General features: G+C 43.3%; 1 protein-coding gene across 1 annotated transcript in view; it reads right to left on the bottom strand.

The window, feature by feature from the left end:
* Positions 1-14,304: 14,304 nt before the first annotated feature.
* LOC309569109 (uncharacterized protein) overlaps positions 14,305-22,491 on the bottom strand; it is a gene marked incomplete at its 3' end in the record, with an annotated part of 108,554 nt that continues 100,367 nt past the window's right edge. The window contains exons 14-17 of the mRNA XM_082274873.1: positions 18,406-18,681; positions 16,267-16,530; positions 14,765-15,043; positions 14,305-14,657 (exon numbers count right to left, since the gene is read on the bottom strand). Of these exons, the coding sequence (XP_082130999.1) occupies positions 14,305-14,657; positions 14,765-15,043; positions 16,267-16,530; positions 18,406-18,681 (1,172 nt within the window). The remainder of the gene's footprint in view (positions 14,658-14,764; positions 15,044-16,266; positions 16,531-18,405; positions 18,682-22,491) is intronic.

Raw genomic sequence — 22,491 nt, 5'->3', positions numbered from 1 at the left:
GTGGAAGAATGGGCCAAAATCACACCTGAGCAAAGCATGCGACTAGTTTCTCCATACAGGAGGACTCTTAAAGCTCTCATTGCTAACAAAGGATCGTATACTTTGTATAAAGTATTAAATAAATTTCAGTTAGCGTGTTCAATACAGTACTTTGTCCCTGTGCCATTCCATTTTCCAACTTCATTTCGGAACTTATTTGTTTCGGTTTCTTTGTATGCATGGATTTCATGGGTTGTTACCAACATGTGGTGAAAATGTAATGTCAATCGCACCTTTACAAATATATTTACCTAGAAAAATGGTGACTTGTTCAATACTTATTTTATTTGCTGCATATATAGTATATGTATCTTGCCTAAAGCTAAAACACTGCATTATAAGTTGGCCTGACCCACTTGTATTAAAAAAAAACCCCAAACACTTGTGGTCAGTTGTCTACAATGCATACAAAGATGTTTGTGGTCAGTTGTTCACACGAACAGCTTTATTTGAAATGGCACTTACAAGAATGATTGGTTTCTAAATTTGCGCCGCACACAGAAGCTCTCAGTGAAAAATAAGCCCTCATATTTCATGTATATACACTGCCTGGCCAAAAAAAAGTCGCCACCACAAAAAAAGGTCACACACTCTAATATTTTGTTGGCTTTGATTACGGCACGCATTCACTGTGGCATTGTTTTGATAAGCTTCTGCAATGTCACAAGATTTATTTCCCTCCAGTTTTGCATTCATTTCTCACCAAGATCTTGTGAAAAATATTGTTTTTTTTTTTTTTTTTTGCAAAATTGTCGCTCTTTTTTTTTTTATAGCGCAAAAAATAAAAACTGTACAGGTGATCAAATACCACCAATTAAAGCTCTATTTGTGGGAAAAAAAGGACATCAATTTTATTTGGGTACAGCGTCGCACGACCGTGCAACTTTGCATAAACCGATCAAAATACGATTATTGGGATTTTTTTTACCAAAAATATGTAGCAGAGTACAAATTTAGCCTAAAATGACGAAAAATTTAGATTTTTACATTTTTTTTTTTTTTACTAGGAATGTTATATAGCAGAATGTGAAAAATATAGTTTTTTTTTTAGAATTGTAGCTCTTTTTTTGTTTATAGCGCAAAAGCTAAAAATCACACAGGTGATCAAATACCACCAAAAGAAAGCTCTATTTGTGGGGGGAAAAAAGGACTTCAATTTCATTTAGGTACAGCTTCGCATGACCGTGCAATTATCCATTAAATTAACGCAGTGCCGAATAGCAAAAATAGGGCCTGGTCATTAACCACTTACCGCAAAGTAACGTATATTTATGTCGGATAACTTTGCGGTGTTATACCGGGATGATGCCTCTAGCTAGAGGCACCATCCCGGTACCAAAAGTGATCATATTTTTATTTTTTTTTAAAAAAAACCTGTGATAAAGTAAAAAAAAAAAAAAATAGAAAAAAAAAAAATTTAGCCGCCCCGTCACCTTTAGCTCGCGCACAAAAGAAAACATATACGGAAGTCGAGGCGCAAATTAAATCACTGTTCAAACCACACATGTGAGGTATCGCCGCGATCGCCAGAGCGTGAGCAATAGTTTAAAAAAAAGAGCTACACTCCAACTCTAAACTGGTAACTATTACAAAATTTTAAAACGTCACCTATTGAGATTTCTATCGACCGCAGTTTGTCGCCATTCCACGGGTGTGCGCAATTTTAAACTGAAACATGTTGGGTATCTATTTACTTGGCGTGACATCATCTTTCATAATATACAAAAAAATGGGCTAACTTTACTGTTTAGTTTTTTTTAAATGCAGTGAAATGTGATTTTTCGTAATTTTTCCAAAAAAATGGCGTTTTAAAGACTGCTGCACAAATACCGCGTGACAAAAAAATATTGCAATGACCGCCATTTTATTCTCCAGAGTCTTTGCTTAAAAAAAATAATATATATATATATATATATATATATATATAATGTTTGGGGGTTCTGAGTAGTTTTCTAGGAAAAAAATACTGATTTTAACTTGTAAACAAAAAGTGTCCGAAATAGGGCTGGGGCTTAAGTGGTTAAGGGGGGAAAATCCTCCGGTCTGAAAGTGGTTAAATTATTGGGAGACATAATTTACAGTCTTTACTAAAAATAAATAAATAAATAAATAAATAAATAAAAACAATAGTATGAAACATAAATTATTAATTACTGATGGCTTTGTATTTAAATCAATGAGCTTAATATATTTCTAAAAACAATCTAATTTAATAAGTTGCATTGTTAGAAGATTATTGTTCATCGTTCTTTGTTGGGCATTTCATAGATAAAACTACGGGATATAAAAATATAGAAAATTCTTCCATCAAGGATGAAGGGACTACTTTTCAAAGAAATGTAAAAAAATATATAGAAAATTCCAATACTTACAGAATAGGACGAGCAATACCAGAGGTGGCATAGCTTCTGTAACCTGCAGAAGATGAATGTCTTCTATAACTGAGACAAGTTTCCATCCAACGTCTGTTCCTCACGTTGACCACAAGCAGAATGATTCAGCTCTTTCAAAGTAATGAAACCATAATACTTTTTCCAGCTATAAGTTTGTACGTTTTACTACCTGTACCACAATCATACAGACGTACTTAGGGCTGGGTTGGTATGGAAGATGACTAGATTTACCAGGTGATAGGAAATCCATGGAAAAACCCATAAGCTCTTGAAGGAACCACAAGCTTAACCACTTGCCGGCTGCTCACAGTAATCCTACTGCGGCAGTGCGGCTCCCCTGGCTCCAGCGACGTAGACCTACGTTGCTGGACTCCCAGTGATTTGGTATGGAAGATAACTAGATTTACCAGGTGATAGGAAATCCATGGAAAAACCCATAAACACTTGAAGGAACCACAAGCTTAACCACTTGCCGGCTGCTCACAGTAATCCTACTGCCGCAGTGCGGCTCCCCTGGCTCCAGCGACGTAGACCTACGTTGCTGGACTCCCAGTGATTTGGTATGGAAGATAACTAGATTTACCAGGTGATAGGAAATCCATGGAAAAACCCATAAACACTTGAAGGAACCACAAGCTTAACCACTTGCCGGCTGCTCACAGTAATCCTACTGCCGCAGTGCGGCTCCCCTGGCTCCAGCGACGTAGACCTACGTTGCTGGACTCCCAGTGATTTGGTATGGAAGATAACTAGATTTACCAGGTGATAGGAAATCCATGGAAAAACCCATAAACACTTGAAGGAACCACAAGCTTAACCACTTGCCGGCTGCTCACAGTAATCCTACTGCTGCAGTGCGGCTCCCCTGGCTCCAGCGACGTAGACCTACGTTGCTGGACTCCCAGTGATTTGGTATGGAAGATAACTAGATTTACCAGGTGATAGGAAATCCATGGAAAAACCCATAAACACTTGAAGGAACCACAAGCTTAACCACTTGCCGGCTGCTCACAGTAATCCTACTGCCGCAGTGCGGCTCCCCTGGCTCCAGCAACGTAGACCTACGTTGCTGGACTCCCAGTGATTTGGTATGGAAGATAACTAGATTTACCAGGTGATAGGAAATCCATGGAAAAACCCATAAACACTTGAAGGAACCACAAGCTTAACCACTTGCCGGCTGCTCACAGTAATCCTACTGCGGCAGTGCGGCTCCCCTGGGTCCAGCAACGTAGACCTACGTTGCTGGACTCCCAGTGATTTGGTATGGAAGATAACTAGATTTACCAGGTGATAGGAAATCCATGGAAAAACCCATAAACACTTGAAGGAACCACAAGCTTAACCACTTGCCGGCTGCTCACAGTAATCCTACTGCCGCAGTGCGGCTCCCCTGGCTCCAGCGACGTAGACCTACGTTGCTGGACTCCCAGGGATTTGGTATGGAAGACGACTAGATTTACCAGGTGATAGGAAATCCATGGAAAAACCCATAAGCACATGAAGGAACCACAAGCTTAACCACTTGCCGGCTGCTCACAGTAATCCTACTGCGGCAGTGCGGCTCCCCTGGGTCCAGCAACGTAGACCTACGTTGCTGGACTCCCAGTGATTTGGTATGGAAGATAACTAGATTTACCAGGTGATAGGAAATCCATGGAAAAACCCATAAACACTTGAAGGAACCACAAGCTTAACCACTTCCCGGCTGCTCACAGTAATCCTACTGCGGCAGTGCGGCTCCCCTGGGTCCAGCGACGTAGACCTACGTTGCTGGACTCCCAGTGATTTGGTATGGAAGATAACTAGATTTACCAGGTGATAGGAAATCCATGGAAAAACCCATAAACACTTGAAGGAACCACAAGCTTAACCACTTGCCGGCTGCTCACAGTAATCCTACTGCGGCAGTGCGGCTCCCCTGGGTCCAGCGACGTAGACCTATGTCGCTGGACTCCCAGTGATTTCGGCAGCTTGCGCACCGCCGGAGGCTCGCTTGTGCCATGGGCTGTTCAGCAATGCTCCAACCTCCATTCCTCACTTCTTGATCCGTTGCTCTAATCCTACTGTATATACGTGTTTCAATTGTTCTGGTCTACACACCTTCTCAGACACTTTAAAAAGAACAGTGCAGCGCCTGATGATAAATGCTAATACACATATATGCATATGTAAATGAGAAGCCAATAGAGGAGATGAAATGACAACAGTCTCCCAAGACGAAAAAAAATCCTCGTAAGTGGTGTACACATGTATGGAAACACTGCTGGAAATAAACACAGTCTCTAGAAAAATTGATGAGGAAGTGATGACAGGAAGCCACTCCCACAGTAGAATGATGATCCACCACCGTGAAAAAACAACAGGGGTACTCTTACCAGATGAGGTGGACCCTCAAATTAACCACTTTACCACCGGAGGATTTTCCTGCTTTACGTCCAGGCCACTTTTTGCAACTTAGCACTGTGCGACTTTAACTGACAATTGAGCGGTCATGCAACGCCGTACCCAAACGAAATTTATGTCCTTTTTTTCCCCCACAAACAGAGCTTTCTTTTGGTGGTATTTGATCACCTCTGCGCTTTTCATTTTTTGCGATATTAATAAAAAAAGAGCGAAAATTTTGCGAAAAAATTGACATTTTCTACTTTGACAGTTAAAAAATATCCAATATATTCAATGTTTGTCATATATTTAGTCCAAAATGTATTTAGCTACATGTCTTTGACAAACAAATTCTCAATGAGCATATTTTTAACTGCTTTAAGACCGGAAGATTTTACCCCATTCCTGACCAGGCCATATTTTGTGATTCGGCACTGCGTTACTTTAACGGACAATTGCGTGGTCGTGCAACGATGTACCCAAATTTAATTTATGTCCTTTTTTCCCCACAAATGGAGCTTTCTTTTGGTGGTATTTGATCACCTGTGCGATTTTTAATTTTTGGAAAAAAGAGCGACAATTTTGAAAAAAAAAAAACAATATTTTTTACATTCTGATATATAACAACATTTTTTCACATTTTAGGCCAATTTGTTTTCTTCTACATATTTTTGGCAAATAAAATTGCAATAAGCGTATTTTGATTGGTTTGCGCAAAAGTTATTGCGTTTACTAACTACGGGAAATTTTTGTCATTTTTATTGTTTATTATTTTTTACTAGTAATGGCGACGATCTGCAATTTTTTTTGCTGGACTGCGACATTGCGGCGGACAGATCGGACCCCTAACTGACATTTTTGACACTTTTGGGGGTACCAGTGACATTGCTACAGTAATCAGTGCTATAAATATTCACTGTTACTGTAATAATGACACTGGCAGGGAAGGGGTTAACTTTATTGGTGATCAAGGGGTTAATGTATGCCTCATGCTTACTGACGTGTGTGGGGGGAGGGGACTGTGTGACACAGACACAGATCGCAGGTTCAGCTATGCTGAATCCTGTAATCTGTCCCTGCCTGTCACATAGGAGATCCGCCCGCTTTGTTTACACAAGTGGGCGGATTTCCTCACTCGATCTCCGACGATCGGGGAAGAGCGGCGGTGATCACCGCCTCTCCTCCCCTGGCCCGACTCCCGCTGTGACTGAATACAGTGGGAGCGAGCCTCTGGCGGCCAAGAGGGGGCGTTGTCCAGCGACGTAGGCCTACGTCGCTTGACGATAACGAGCCACTTTGCCGCAGTACCAGCTCAGTGAGCGGTCGGCAAGTGGTTAAAATACAGCATGGGTGTGTCAGTTTTTATTTCCTACTGTTTTGTTAATACTTGTGAACCTCTTTGTTTCATTTACGATTGCATGTGCTTTCAGCACTATTCTTGTTATGTATATTCTGCAATCTTTTCAATAAATAAATTGAACGAGGTGCATGTAACGGCAGGTGTCCCAATACTGTTAGTAATATAGTGTGTCTGTGTGTATATATATATATAAACAGTATCTCACAAAAGTGAGTACACCCCTCACATATTTGTAAATATTTTATTCTATCTTTTCATGTGACAACACTGAAGAAATGACACTTTGCTACAATGTAAAGTAGTGAGTGTACAGCTTGTATAACAGTGTAAATTTACTGTCCCCTCAAAATAACTCAACACACAGCCATTAATGTCTAAACAGCTGGCAACAAAAGTGAGTACACCCCTAAGTGAAAGTGTCCACATTGGGCCCAAAGTGTCCATATTTTGTGTGGCCACCATTATTTTCCAGCACTGCCTTAACCCTCTTGGGCATGGAGTTCACCAGAGCTTCACAGGTTGCCACTGGAGTCCTCTTCCACTCCTCCATGACAACATCACGGAGCTGGTGGGTGTTAGAAACCTTGCACTCCTCCACCTTTGCTCCTTCACCGTTTAAGGATGCCCTACAAATGCTCAATAGGGTTTAGGTCTGTAGACATGCTTAGCCAGTCCATCACCTTTACCCTCAGCTTCTTTAGCAAGGCAGTGGTCGTCTTGGAGGTGTTTGGGGTCGTTATCATGTTGGAATACTGCCCTGCGGCCCAGTCTCTGAAGAGAGGGGATTATGCGCTGCTTCAGTATGTCACAGTACATGTTGGCATTCATGGTTCCCTCAATAAACTGTAGCTCCCCAGTGCCGGCAGCACTCATGCAGCCCCAGACCATGACACTCACACCCCCATGCTTGACTGTAGGCAAGACACACTTGTCTTTGTACTCCTCACCTGGTTGCACACATGCGTGACACCATCTGAACCAAATTAGTTTATCTTAGTCTCATCAGACCACAGGACATGGTTCCGGTAATCCATGTCCTTAGTCTGCTTGTCTTCAGCAAACTGTTTGTGGGCTTTCTTGTGCATCATCTTTAGAAGAGGCTTCCTTCTGGGAGGACAGCCATGCAGACCATTTTGATGCAGTGTGCGGCGTATGGTCTGAGCACTGACAGGCTGACCCCCCACCCCTTCAACCTCTGCAGCAATGCTGGAAGCATTCATAGGTCTATTTCACAAAGACAACCTCTGGATATGATGCTGAGCACGTGCACTCAACTTCTTTGGTCGACCATGGTGAGGCCTGTTTTGAGTGGAACCTGTCCTGTTAAATCGCTGTATGGTCGTGGCCACCGTGCTGCAGCTCAGTTTCAAGGTCTTGGCAATTTTCTTATAGCCTAGGCCAGTGATGGCAAACCTTGGCACACCAGGTGTTTTGGAACTACATTTCCCATGATGCTCAACTACACTGCAGAGTTCATGAGCATTATGGGAAATGTAGTACCAAAACATCTGGGGTGCCAAGGCTCGCCATCACTGGCCTAGGCCATCTTTATGTAGAGGAACAATTATTTTTTTCAGTTTCTCAGAGAGTTTTTTGCCATGAGGTGCCATGTTGAACTTCCAGTGACCATTATGAGAGAGTGAGAGTGATAACACCAAATTTAACACACCTGCTCCCCATTCACACCTGAGACCTTGTAACACTAGCGAGTCACATGACACCGGGGAGGGAAAATGGCTAATTGGGTCCAATTTGGACATTTTCACTTAGGGGTGTACTCACTTTGGTTGCCAGCCGTTTAGACAATAATGGATGTGTGTTGAGTTATTTTGAGTGGACGGCAAATTTACACTGTTATACAAGCTGTGCACTCACTACTTTACATTGTAGCAAAGTGTCATTTCTTTAGTGTTGTCACATGAAAAGATAGAATAAAATATTTACAAATATGTGAGGGGTGTACTAACTTTTGATAACAATCAAAAAGGACAGATCCTGCACATGCTGATATACAACAAGTACAAAGAGGAGTACTTCACCAGCCCATGGCGCTGTCCATGTGTTCACCTCCTTTGTTTGTATGTTTTATAGCTGAAATGTCCTGGTTGCTGCTGCTCCTCTCTCACTCCACTGGGGGGGGCGGATCAAAACAATTCAAATCTGTAAAGAAAAGCGCACGCAACCTCGGGCAATAACGCTTTAATAAAGGACAATAACACAGTACATTGGAATTGCACTCACACTTTTCCTATAAGACAATCGCTTTACAGCATTCCAACAGGAGCTACTCGCTCCTCCCGTCCCTCCAGATGGTGACTCTGCGGTCTCCTCATTCGCGGCTGCCGCCGCTGTTTCCCCGCTCTCCTTCACTTCCTGTGTTGCCTGGTCACTGGATGTCGGTTCTAGTGCGCCTGCGCACTATACCAACGTAATCTACGGCGCCTCAGGAGAGCCTCAGCCAAAGCCGGAGCCACAAGTTGTACGGAGCTGCGAGGTGGGAGATTCAAGACACGGGTGCACTGCCTCTGCTGTTACTACGGACAACGCGTTTCGGAGGCGGAGCCTCTGAGGAAGGAGGCTCCGCCTCCGAAACGCGTTGTCCGTAGTAACAGCAGAGGTAGTGCACCCGTGTCTTGAATCTCCCACCTCGCAGCTCCGTACAACTTGTGGCTCCGGCTTTGGCTGAGGCTCTCCTGAGGCGCCGTAGATTACGTTGGTATAGTGCGCAGGCGCACTAGAACCGGCATCCGGTGACCAGGCAACACAGGAAGTGAAGGAGAGCGGGGAAACAGTGGCGGCAGCCGCGAATGAGGAGACCGCAGAGTCACCATCTGGAGGGACGGGAGGAGCGAGTAGCTCCTGTTGGAATGCTGTAAAGCGATTGTCTTATAGGAAAAGTGTGAGTGCAATTCCAATGTACTGTGTTATTGTCCTTTATTAAAGCATTATTGCCCGAGGTTGCGTGCGCTTTTCTTTACAGATTTGAAGTGTACTAACTTTTGTGAGATCATACATATATATATATACAGTATATAAAAGTTATATTGTGGCAGGAAGTATATTATTGGCCCATGTGAGATGCAGAAATGTAACACGTTTGTGTTTGTTTCACACTCTGCATAATATGGCCATGACCCTGAAATTCCACCCACTTTGAAGTTCATACACCATTAAGAGTGAAAATATATATAAAAAAAAAAAAAAGACAAAAACAAAAACACGAAAGCATTTTATTTATATAATACACAAGAAAAAAGTAGAACTAACTTTAAATAAAAAATACCTTTATTTACAGAGTATTGTAAGTAGAATAATTTTTTTTTGGCTACATAATAGTTTTCCTCCTATTTTTACTGCCCCCCCCCCCTCCACCCAACATTCCCTGCCACTGAAAGGTTTCCCACACACAAATCCACTACTTAATGGCCCTGTGACCTGTTTTTCATTAAATCCTTGTTGTTCAAACCTCTCCTTTTCCCCTTCACTTCCTTTAGTTTGGAACAAACAGTTAACTACAAATCCCATAGTCCATCTCTGGAGTGAGCCTCCCTCCTGCCTGTCAAACATTCCACTGTAGATCGCTTTACAGAGCACACCATATATATAAACAAGCTTTTGCTTTCTTCATCTGTTCTCTCTCTCTGCATTGTGCAGAAGATGTAGACCAGTAGCAGCCCGTCCATTGGGGGCGCAGGGGCGCCACCCCTCCTATCCATGCGTCCGGCCCCCTAATCTACAATCTGAGGGTGCCGGACGCATGGATTCCAATCGGGTTTCTTTTTTCTTTTGAAGCACGTTATTAGAGCCAGAGGCTTCTTCTTTCAGATTCCAATGGGGTTTTTTTTTTTTTTGAAGCACATTATTAGAGCCAGAGGCTCTAATAGGCTTCTAAAAAGGGGTGGGCTCGGGGCGCAGAGCACTGCGCCCTGAGACCACCCAGTTGTGTGACAATAGAGAATGAATATTCGCTATTGTCACACGGATTCTCCTCCTGGCCAATCAGGAAGCGGGTCCTGAGACCCATTTCCCGATTGGCCGAAAGGAGAAGCCATGCTATTGGCCAAGAAGGAGGAGGAGGGAGAAGAGACAGGGGAAGCCCTACCCACGGAGGAGACTGAGGGGGAAGCCGCTGCCGCTGCTGCCTGCCAGTCCAGGATGAGTGAGCCAGTGACCGGGGGGTATGATGTGAGGGCTGGAGCTGGGGGGGGGGTATGGTGTGGTTCGTCTGCCACCCACCCCCCGGCCTATGGAGCACCAGCCACCACTGATGTAGACCCTTGGTAAGAACTGTAAGAACAGCTAGGGTATCTATTTTTAGTCTCCGAAATGGGTGACAATCCTACAGTTGTTTCGGTAACTTCCGCATTAATAAATTACAAACATGTCAAAATATGCAGCATCTTTTTTTTTTTTTTTTTTTAATTGTACCCCTTTCCATTGAAAAGCAATCCTTGAGCTCAAGTCAGGTGACTTTGCCTTGGCTGAGATGATGGAATTAGTCTGCTGCAGGAAGGAGCGTTTTCCAGCATTTCCGCGGTCCTGATGATGCCATTATGGTGAAACAAGTCAGGGATTCTCGGGTTGCTTTCTCCACATGGCTTGTTTGTCGCAGTCCACACTGTTGGATTTGGGTCTAACACTTTGTGAAATGTTTTTCTGCAGCTTTTTTTTTTAAACATTTAAAAATATGACCACTCTTTTCTGGTCCTGTGACACCTATACAAGAAACTGGAAGGATGTTGTTGTCCCCGACACATGAATACATAGACAGAAATAAAAGCATTGTCAGATGTTTCTAACTTCCCCCCAACTCTACTAAAAGTTTGATTTTGTGTCCCATTGGAGAGATTTCCCATTCTTTCCAGGAGCACAAATGGCAGTAACCACCTTAAAGAGTCTCAAGGCCCTTTCTTGCTTTCTTTTCAAAATTAAATTAAAAAAGTTGGGCTTTCAATTTTTTGGGACTGAATTATTCCTTTTGGCCATTTGCCAAAATGTAATGTTTGCCTTCTGTGCTGGTCAATTATGCTTTTTAAGTCATTCTTTGAATTTCAAGTGAGCTCCTCTGTGTATGATTTGAATAGAGTTTGTACTAGGGATCGACCAATATCGTTTTTTTTCGTTGCAGATACCGATATTGAGGCCATTGCGTATCGGTATCGGCCAATATGGGCCGATATTTTGAACATTTAAATTTTTGCAAAATAAACACAATTTTCGACACAAATCTCTTACTTAACATGTTCATGTTGGCTGGAACCCTGTGGTGGGTGGCTGGCTGGCACCCTTTGGTGGCTGGCTGGCACCCTTTGGTGGTTGACTGGCTGGCACCCTGTGGTGGGTGGCTGGCTGGCACCCTTTGGTGGCTGACTGGCACCCTTTGGTGGGTGGCTGGCAGGCACCCTGTGGTGGGTGGCTGGCTGGCTAGCACCCTTTGGTGGGTGGCTGGCTGGAACCCTGTGTGGTGGGTGGCTGGCTGGTACAGGCAGGGCCTGTGGCTGGCTGGCTGGCACAGGCCTGTGGGTGTGTAAGACTGTGGGTGGCTGGCTGGCACCGGGCAGCTGTGGGTGGATGTATGTATGTGTCGGCTGTGTTAAACACACTGTGTGCACTGTACACTCACTGTCCCAAGACTCCCCGATTCCAGACGAGGCTGAGGGAGGCAGCCTAAGAAGGCAGAAGCTGTCCCAGTGCACTGAGGGACGTAGCGCAACATACTCAATGATGTCACGACAATATCGGCAATATCGGTAACCTCCAGGGCCGATTCCGATATATCGGGGAAAGTGCATATCGGCCCTCGATATATCGGTCGATCCCTAGTTTGTACTGCTTGGTGGAACAAACCTTCACCATGTCATTTTATATGAGCGAGGTCTACATTCTTCTCCTTACACATAAGGTCAAAGCCGTCAATGAAAAAACAATCTAGATAAAATGCTTCGTTCCAATGGTATTGTATACGTCGAGTAGATATCAGAAGTTCCAATTATCCAACATTCTCACAATCTATTATGTCTACTTTCTGTAAAATAGGTTTAGCTCGTCTTGACATAATCAGTCAGGATAACGGCAAGTGCAATTATGATGAGGCCAGATAGTACCATTCGGATAACATTTTGCAGATTATAGCCATCTTTTCTTCCTAGAAAAATTAAAAACAAAATCAAGGATTTAAAGCAATTAATATTATCTATCTTACATGCAGAAATGTTTGTGAACAAGCAAATGTAGGAATCATTACAGACCATGTCATGACCACATCTCATTTGTTTTCTCTGATACTTCCCATTAGTTTTCTATATTTTTACAAATATTATGGTCAAAAAAGTAACCCCAATACCAAAGCTGTATATGAAGGCCACACACAATGGCTCTTATACCACAAATTGTTCTGTTCAACTCTTGGTGTCATTGGTATGGAAAAGATCCAACAAAAGATATGGGCCTTCTGTAGTGTGAAGTCTAGAAGCATCTAGTCCTTCCTAACCAGCAGACCATGACAAGAGGTAGAGGGGTTTTTGCTATGGGATGCTCCTGGGTCATGACTTTCAAGGGTGCCTGACTTGGAGTAACCCCAACACCAAAGCTGTATCTGAAGGCCACATAAAATGGCTCTTCATGACATAGCCCACTAATTGTTCTTTTCAACTCTTGGTATCATGAGCATAGAAAAGGTCCAACAGTAGACGTGGGCTTTCTGATCATCCGTGCCCTGATTACAGTAAAGAAAAAACAGTGCCCATCAGTGACACCAACCAATGCCCATCAGTGACACCAATCAATGCCCATCAGTGACACCAATCAGTGACCCCAGTCAGTGCCCACAATGACCTCAATCAGCGCCCATTGATGATGCCAGTCAGTGCCCATCAGTGCTGCCCATCAGTGCCCATCAGTTCCGCCTACCAGTGTCCCCTTTAAGTGCCCATCACTGCTGCCTATCAGGGCCCATCATTGCCACCTATCAGTGCCCATCAGTTCCACCTATCAGTGCCCATCAGTGCTGCCTATCAGTGCCCATCAGTGCCGCCTATCAGTACCCATCATTGCCACCTATCGGTGCCCATCAGTTCTACCTATCAGTGCCCATCAGTGCCACCTATCAGTGCTCATTAGTGCTGCATATCTGTGCCACCTATAAGTGCCCATCAGTGCGGCATATTAGTGCCTCCTATACAGTGCCACCTCATTAGTGGCCAAAAGTGTCATCTCATCAGTGCCCATCAGTGCAGCCTATCAGTGCCCATGAGTGAAGGAGAAAAAATATTTATGTACAAAATTTACTGACAGAAATTAAGAAAAACTTTTTTTTTTTCAAAATTTTCTGTCTTTTTTCTTTTTTTTTTTTAGTAAAAAATAAAAAACCCAGTGGTGATTAAATACTACCAAAAGAAAGCTCTATTTGTGTGAAAAAAAAGATAAAAATGTCATTTGGGTACAGCATTGCATGACTGCGCAGTTGTCATTCAAACTGTGACAGCGCTGAAAGCTGAAAGTTGGCCTGGGCAGGAAGGGGATAAAAGTGCCCAGTATTGAAGTGGTCAAAGTGTATTTTTTCCAAAAATATTGCGTTTAAAAGTCCACTGTGAAAATACTGTGTGACATAAAATATTGCAACAATCGCCATTTTATTCTCTAGGATTTCTGCTAAAAAAAATTATATATATACCGTATATATATATATATATATCTATATATATATATATATATAGATATATATATACCTGAAATAAATAAAATAATAAATAAATATATATATGTATACATATATATATACTGTATATATATATATATATATATATATATATATATACACACATGTATGTATATACATATATATATATATATACCTGAAATAAATAAAATAATAAGTAAATATATATATAAATATATATATATATATATATATAGAATATGTATATATATATATATATATATATATATATATATACACACACATGTATGAATATACAGTATATATATATATATATATATATATATATATATATATATATATATATATATATATATATATATTATATATATACACTGTTTGGGGGTTCTAAGAAATTTTCCAGCAAAAACTGCTAATTTAAACTTTTAAACAAAATTTTCCAGTAAAGGTCATTGTAGTGCTTGCTGAATAGCATTTCTAACTAACGTATTGTTTGGTATGGTTCTCATCTTATACTTACTTTGTACAGCTATTGCTGACACATCACTCCTCTTCTTCACATTTTTGTTTGGAGCTTTCACTTCACAAAAATAATTCCCAGAGTCCTCCAGCTGAGCCAACTGGACTTCATATTGATCAGATTTGCTGAAGTTTTGAACAATTTGGTGATTTTTGTAGAACGCAAACTGCAGTTCAGTTGTCTGTCCTAATGGAGAAAGACTTGTATGACATGTCAGGGTCATGTTGTCATCTTCTATGATCCGATAGGAAGTGGTGTTTACTTTTGGCATAGAAAAAAGACCTAAAAAATAACAAATCATCATATAAAACTGCACCAAAGCCACACCGTATAATCCATATAAAGAATGACTATTTGTGATATCTAAGCTGCGTGTTTTTATAACTCACTCTGAATCTGGAGATATATTTCTTTACTGGTCTTTGTTACACTGTCATCAGACGTTTTCACCTCACAGGAATAATTCCCAGAATCCTCCAGCTGAGCGGACTGGACTTCATATTGATTGGATAAACCAAATCTCCGAACGTTCTCTCCATCTCTGTAGAAAGCATACTTTAGTTCCACCATCTGTTTGAGAGGACTGAGGCTCGTGTCGCATGTTAGGGTCACAAGATCACCTTCTAGCTTTGGATATGGTATTTTCATTTCAGGAGAATAGAACACCTCTAAAAGACAACACACCCCCAAAATAAGTAATGAACAACACAACTGTAAAATAATATTCTGGGGTTGATTTACTAAAGGCATATAGACTATTCACTTGGGAAGTTGCACTCTGTAAGGGAATTCTCTTCAGAGCTTGGCGAATGAGGCAAAGCTCTGCTAAGTTCCATCATGCAATCCTGTATCTGGCTTGTGTTAGAGTCCATGCTGGACTGACTGGACAGGTCACTGGTCTTGAGTGGGTATTCGTGTGGGCAGAAGGAATAAATGTCTTCAGGTGGATGGTGCCCAGTGATGGAAGGTGGCAATGGGCCCTCTGGGCAATTGGGCTTCTGCCTTTTATGTGCGACCTTGGGGTTGTTTCAGCGTGTAGACCTATGCCTCGTTTCCACTGAGCGGTACAGTACGGTTCGGTACAGTTCAGTACGGTTCGGAATGTTACACCTTGATCAGGCTTGCGTTTCCACCGCCAACAGTACCTCAGCTCAACAGTACCTCAACAGTGTAGCTCTACCCTGTTGGTACGGTACTAATGTGCTTGGTACCCCAACGAAAGGTTCCCAAAAAAGTGGTACGGTATGGTTCGGAATTAGGGGACCATTCACAACTTTTGACAATGGAAACGGCAAAAATTGCGTACCGTACCAAACCGAACCGAACCGTGCCGCTCAGTGGAAACGAGGCACAAGATAAACAGAAAGGAACGGGCAGGGTCCAAAGAAATGTGACTTCTAAAGTATAGTTCATCTTCTTTAATAAAAATTAGCCACATGTACATCAAGCCAAGGTGTTTCGGGGGAATAGACACCCCCTTCTTCAGGGCTGTTGCTGAGTACTATTTAATGGGAAATATTTCCAGGAGTGGATATGTTAGATCAAAGTTTCTGAATAGCGGGATGCTGGCTTTCTTTGTTTGCTGCTTATACATGTACATGTTGCTAGTTTTTATTAAAGATCCATATTTCAAAAGTCACATTGCGTTCCTTTATTTTTATCGAAATCATCCAATGTGGAAGCAGAATTCTGTTTTTGTATTTTCCTTGTACATGATTGGTATTCTTTGCAAAGTTAGGATTCATCACATCCCCTAAGCTCTAGAAAAAATCACCTTGCAAAGTGCAACTTCTCTTTTATTGTGAACAGCCTATTTGCCTTTCATAAATTAACCTCCTTTGTGCAATTTGTATCCCATTTATGGAAATTCCCGATTTTAGAAAAGATTTACCTTTGACATTAATATATGTTTCATCAAAATGTATTTGATCGGAAGAATAGTTCAATTTCTGATAACAGCGATATTTGCCAGTCATATCCACAGCCACTCTACTAACATAGAAATCAGAATTTTGGTTTGATGTCTGTATGATCTTTCCATTCCTGGAGAACGTTATATTCTGAACAACATAGTTATATCCGGGAAAACTGAGACATCTGAGATGGAGTGATTCTCCTTCAAAAACAGAGATAGGAGCTTGCAAGATGACCCCTTCTGTAAAAAATATACATTAGATAACTTACATTCAAAAATAAGCAGCTTTGTAACAGAATATCAAGAAAATTGGAACTCTCCATGACACGATACCTATTCCAAAATCCCAATATAAGAAACATCAGAACCCTCTTTTTTTTTTTTCCTGCGTTGCTCGGAGAACGTTTGTTGCTATGATTAGTAAAGTTACAGCAGTACCAGATTGCATCACTAAGTGGAGCTGCAGATGAAATCTAAAGTAAGAGCTCCTGGTATTGGTAATACACAGGAGTTGGGAACTGCTGGGACCAACTCTATTACACTTGTATTATCCTCTAGTGTTCTAGATAAAGATAGGTTTTGCTGTTAGTGTGGGTAAAAGTTAGTTTTAGTTCAGGGCAAGCCTGGGCTATGAATCTGGGTCAGGGTTTAGTGACTTAGGGCTGGGTGACTCATCCTAGCGGTTTCCCTGGTACCTCCCCCTGTTCTCTGGGACTTTGGGGAATGTTCCTTTTTTTTCCATAATAAGAATGTTCTAGACCTTGGGTGGAGGTTAGGAGGAGCTGCTTCAAATATCTATGAGGGCCTCAGCCAATCCCTAGTAATGGGCTGGCAGGGGTCAGGCCACCTCATAAATAAGCATGAATTATGCTAGGGAGGGGCAGAAACATGAGAGATGGAGCGAAAGGGTGAAAGATGGAGATGGAGTGCTGAGGAGGCTGTCAATGGCCCTTGAGGGGGTCCCCTAGTCTGAGGGGGGGGTGACCTCAGGCCTGGGGCTCAGGTGCTGGAAGGTTCCTACCAAAACACACAGTGAAAGACGTTCCTGGAGGCACAGGAGCAAGGACAGAGGACAGCAGGAGAAGGTTAGCATGTCTGGGAGATCTCCTGAGAGTCAGCTGGGTGGACTGGTGAATGTCAGTCTGAAGGGCTGTGGGGAAAAGTAAGCCTGGTGGGCTAGTGAAAGGCCAGGTCAGTTGGCAGTGTCTGAAGAGGTGGTGCTGGGATCAATGAAATTCTACTACACACCTAAGGGGCCTTGGGTTCCTGCCTGTATTGGGCCATTGCTTCATCTGACTGAGTAGCTATCAGGTATTCACAGTGTTCCAGCTAGGTTTTGCAAACAAGTGAGTGAAGAAAAGGAGCTGTATACTGTTGTTGAAGTTGTTGTTGAAGTCAAATGAGCATCCCATAACCTCCCATCCCAAGTTATTAGCCTCAATAAATAACAAAACCAAGGTCATGGACTGGTTTCTGACTCGAGTGCCTGTGGAAATTCGGTGTGCCTGCCTGTGCTGGGTGGGGTATTCCAATTTACTGCGTTACACACTATATTAAAGCCGAATTCAAATCCCAATACAGCTTTTTAATGAAGACTTTAGTTCTGGTTTCAGAATAATTGGCAGCAGTCAATCACTACCTTTAAGCCTCTGCTTCAAGCGGTTCTTCAGCCTTTTGGATAAAAAATTAAAAGTCTGCAGCTACAAATACTGTAGCTGTTGACTTTTATTAAAAGGACACTCACCTGTTTAGGGTCCAACTCTGTGCTCACCAAAACCTCTTCTTCGCCTGCCTTCGGGTCCCTGGCACCGGCATGTTTACTATCGGCTGTGAGTCTGTGTGGCTTCAAAGCCGGCTGCTCACTGTGTATATGTTCCAGAAGGTTGTGGAATGGGGGCGACTTCCAGTGGATTGCGGTGGCTATCCAACCAAAAGTGGAAGTGGGTGCCTATCAAAACAAGGTACCCGCTACCCCTCCCCAAATTAGTGCCAATGATAAAAGAGGAGGAGGGAAGGAGTGCATAAAGCAGAACTTTCCCTTTAGGGTGAAGTTGCTCTTTGATCTCAAAACATTATTGTAAAAGTTTTGTCTAATGCAGTCACTGCTGAACTCACCATTCTTGACATTTAGATTGACCTGGTCACTTCGTATGCTCTCATCAATCTGGCACTGGTATCCTCCAGTGTTGTGGGGGAGGGCAGAAGCAATGTAAATGCTCTGATGTCTTGTGCTTTGTTGAACACCATTTTTGTACCACTTGTAATTTCCATTCCTTGTCTCTGTTGATTCCATGTTACACCTGATAGTGATTCCTTCATTCTGAAATATCTTGTTCCAGTTTGGCGTGAAGGTCACAAAAGGTTTGTTTATTGCTCCTGATACACAGTTATCTGGTGAAATGTAATAACAGACTTGTTACCATATCTTCAAGGTCTGTGTGAACACCTGAACATTACACTTATATGAGCTTGTTGGCCACCCCATTCCAAAATGATGGACGTTATTATGAAGAGGCCCACCTTTGTGGCTATAGCAGCATCCACTCTTCTGGGAAGGCTTTTAACCAAGATAATTGAGTGTCAGTAGGAATTTTGCCCATTTAGCTAAAAGAATATATGGAAGGTTGAGTTACTGGTGTTGGATGAAAATACCTGGCTCGTAATTCATCCCAAAGGTGTTCAGTCAGGGGAGGACTGGGCCAGGGGGCAGGGGGGCAATTGCCCCCTGGGCTGCTCTGATGCCCTGTAAAAAGGCTGAACTGCTTCTGCCACAGACATGCCTAAAGGATTCCTGGTGAAGAGAAGTAAAAAGTCCTCACTGCTGACCTACTGAGTGTGGGTTGAAGACAAAGCGCAGGCCTCCCCCCCCCCACCCAGCATGGATGGTGCAACCTGTGTCTGAGTAGAGGCCGGTTCCATGCCCCACTGGAGACTCTTCTGCCCCGGGCAGCCCCAACCGAGTTGTCCCAGCTCCCTCCAACCTCCCCCTGCTGGCTAGGACGGGAGTCTGGATTCAGCCGGTAAGCAGAGAGTATCTGGAGCAGGGCTACTGCTTGGAATGGGGATCAGGAGGAGGATTGGGAGATGGGGGTGAGGGGAAGTGGGACGGAGACAGAGTTGCTGCCCCATGGGCCTCTGGTTTGTACTTGCTCCCTGGGCCGAAAGTTGCCAGTCTGCCCCTGTGTTCAGTAGGGTTGAGGTCAGGGCTCTGTGCAGCCACTTGAGTTCCTCCACATCAAACTCAACAGCCCAGGGCATTTTGGAGCTGGTTATCTGTACAGGGGCACATGTGCACATTTCCATGCTGGAAAAGGGTTTTCCTCACACTGTTACCACGAGGTCCGAAGCATACAATTATCTAAAATGTATTTCTTGTTGTAGAACTAATAGTTCCCTCCACTGGAAAAACTTGAACCTAATCATATGGATGGAGATCCACAGATTTCTGACCATACAGCAGGTCGGAAGGTCATGTGTCCACAAAACTCTGGCAGAAAGGGTAAAACAAGGATGCTGGCAATCAACACCCTTTTTTAACAACACCGATGACATCACTGGTTTTTACGACACCAGTGGCTGGAAGGTTGAAATGATGCACAATAAAACCTCTGTCTTTGTGCAACTAAAGAGCAGGCTTGATCCACCTGCTGGCTTATATACATTTTTTGTGAAATGATTAGGTAATTTGCCAAGGCACCCCTGAAGAAAGCTTAGGGCACCCTGGTTGAAAAAGGCTGCTCTAGAATAACACTTCCAAACATAATAAAAGAACTATAAAAATCCGGGGAAGTTTCAAACTTTAAGATCATCCCAATAAAATCAGGAATTTTGAACACTGGGCTCGGTAAGAGAGAAGAGCTAGCTTTGCAGAAGGAATTTCCGTTTATATGGACAAAGTCAGAATTAAAATACTTAGGAATAAAAATAGTCTCTCCGACAAAGAGCTTATACCACACCAACTTCATCCCCCTACTTAATGAGATAAAAGCAGATATTAAAAAAATATCACCACGGCCACTCTCATGGTTGGGCCAAATAAATATGGTAAAAACATGTGATGGCAGCGCATAGGGACAACACAAACGGGATCCAAGGAAATATGTCCAATAAAAGGAAGTTCAGTTCGGAGGAAGATTGCGTTCCACCCTGGTTCCTGCAAGGCGAGTGATGTCTTTCCGGCCGTCACATCAGAGCAGAGTAGTGACGGTTCATCCTCACGCCGGCTGGTTTCTGGCAAGGATCTCAACTACTCAGTACACAGCGGCATGTGGCAATCGGCCATTCAGTCTTCCACTCTGACGGTGCCCCTGCCTGACTCCAGACCCAGGGTGGTATGTACATTGGTGATTCCCTCCCCTTTTTATATCACTAAACTGAATTTCATTTTATTGGACATCTCTCTTGTATTCCCTTGGATCCCTTTGTGTTGTCCCTATACGCTGCCATCACATGGTTTTTCCTGCTCCAGCATCCGTCCCATGCTTTACTGGTCGGCAGCATAGTGACTTCCTTGGTGGCCCACTGGCCGGTTCTTATCCTTCACCCAACAGGCACTCCAGGAGCGCCTGGTTATTTGTTTGTGCTTTTGTCGAATAAATATGGTCAAAATGGTAATTCTTTCCAAAATCTTATATAAATTTCAAATGTTACCAATAGCTATCTCACAGACATATTTTAAAATACCGTATTTATCGGCGTATAACACGCACTTTTTTTCCCTAAAAATGAAGGGCAAAGCACCAGTGCGTGTTATACGCCGATATAGTAAAAAAAAAAAAGCCGGGCAGCGCTGAGAGGAAGAGGAGGGGGGCGGGCCGGGGGGAGCAGAAGGAAGGACGAGCGGCTGCTGTCATAGGAAGTCTCGCCTCCTATGATACACAGCACAGTGGCCCAATGCCGGGACACGGAACGGCGCCGGGACGTCAGATAACAGCAGCGGCTCGTACTCGCTTCTCCTCGCACGGCCCGCCCCCCTCTGCCTCAGCGCTGCCCGGCTTTTTTTAAAAAGTAATGTAATGCAATGTAATGGTGCTGGCGAGGCTGCTTTGGGGACACTGCGCTGGTGAGCCTGCATCGGAGACACTGCGCTGGCGAGGCTGCATTGGGGAAACTGCGCTGGCGAGGCTGCATTGGGGCACTGTGCTGGCGAGGCTGCACTGCGCTGGCGAGGCTGCATTGGGGACACTGTGCTGGCGAGGCTGCATTGGGGACAACACGCTGGTGAGGCTGCATTGGGGACACTGCTGTTGCTAGGCTGCATTGGGGACACTGCGCTGGCGAGGCTGCATTGGGGAAACTGCGCTGGCGAGGCTGCATTGGGGACACTGTGCTGGCGAGGCTTCACTGCGCTGGCGAGGCTGCATTGGGGACACTGTGCTGGCGAGGCTGCATTGGGGACAACACGCTGGTGAGGCTGCATTGGGGACACTGCTCTTGCTAGGCTGCATTGGGGACACTGCGCTGGCGAGGCTGCATTGGGGACACTGCGCTGGCGAGGCTGCATTAGGGACACCGCGCTGGCGAGGCTGCATTGGGGACACTGCGCTGGCGAGGCTACATTGGGGACACAGCACTGATGAGGCTGCATTCATGGGCACAGGTAAGACTGCATTTGATTTAAAAAAAATAGTTCTGAGTTCAATGCTTTTTTCCTAAAATTTCCCTCCTAAATGTGAGGTGCGTGTTATACGCCGATAAATACGGTAGTTAAAACAATGATACTAAAGTTTATTTGGCAAGGAAAGAAGCCAAGGTTACAGTACATGGTACTTAGTAAGGACAAGGGGGTTAGCTGCACCAGATATTAAAGATATTAAACCGTAGTTACAAATTCAGGAATTATAGATTGGGCAAAAATAAATTCAGATGGGTTAAGATTAAAACCACATTAAATGTAAGATAATTAGATAAGAATGTCAGGATTACACCTAAATATAGGGAGTCACATGAATATATACAAGAAATAACTAGAGTCATATTTAAGACATGGGACATGATATGTAGACAAGCTAAATACTGTAGGTATACAATTCACCACTAATATCACTAGAAGCCACAAATTATTTTGCCCCAGGGAACGAGACACAATTTGGTAACTGGATCAAAAACACGCAGCTAAAAGGCATTACACGAGAGGGAAATTAAGGCCATACCACCAACTCAAAGCTAAGAGGGAGAACTCTGAATGAATGGAGATATTCC

This window comes from Pelophylax lessonae, assembly GCF_965119305.1.
Source record: "Pelophylax lessonae genome assembly, chromosome: 13".
Taxonomy (NCBI): Eukaryota; Metazoa; Chordata; class Amphibia; order Anura; family Ranidae; genus Pelophylax; species Pelophylax lessonae.
Note: the sequence above shows the minus strand (reverse complement) of the source record. Positions and strands in the feature narration are given on the sequence as shown.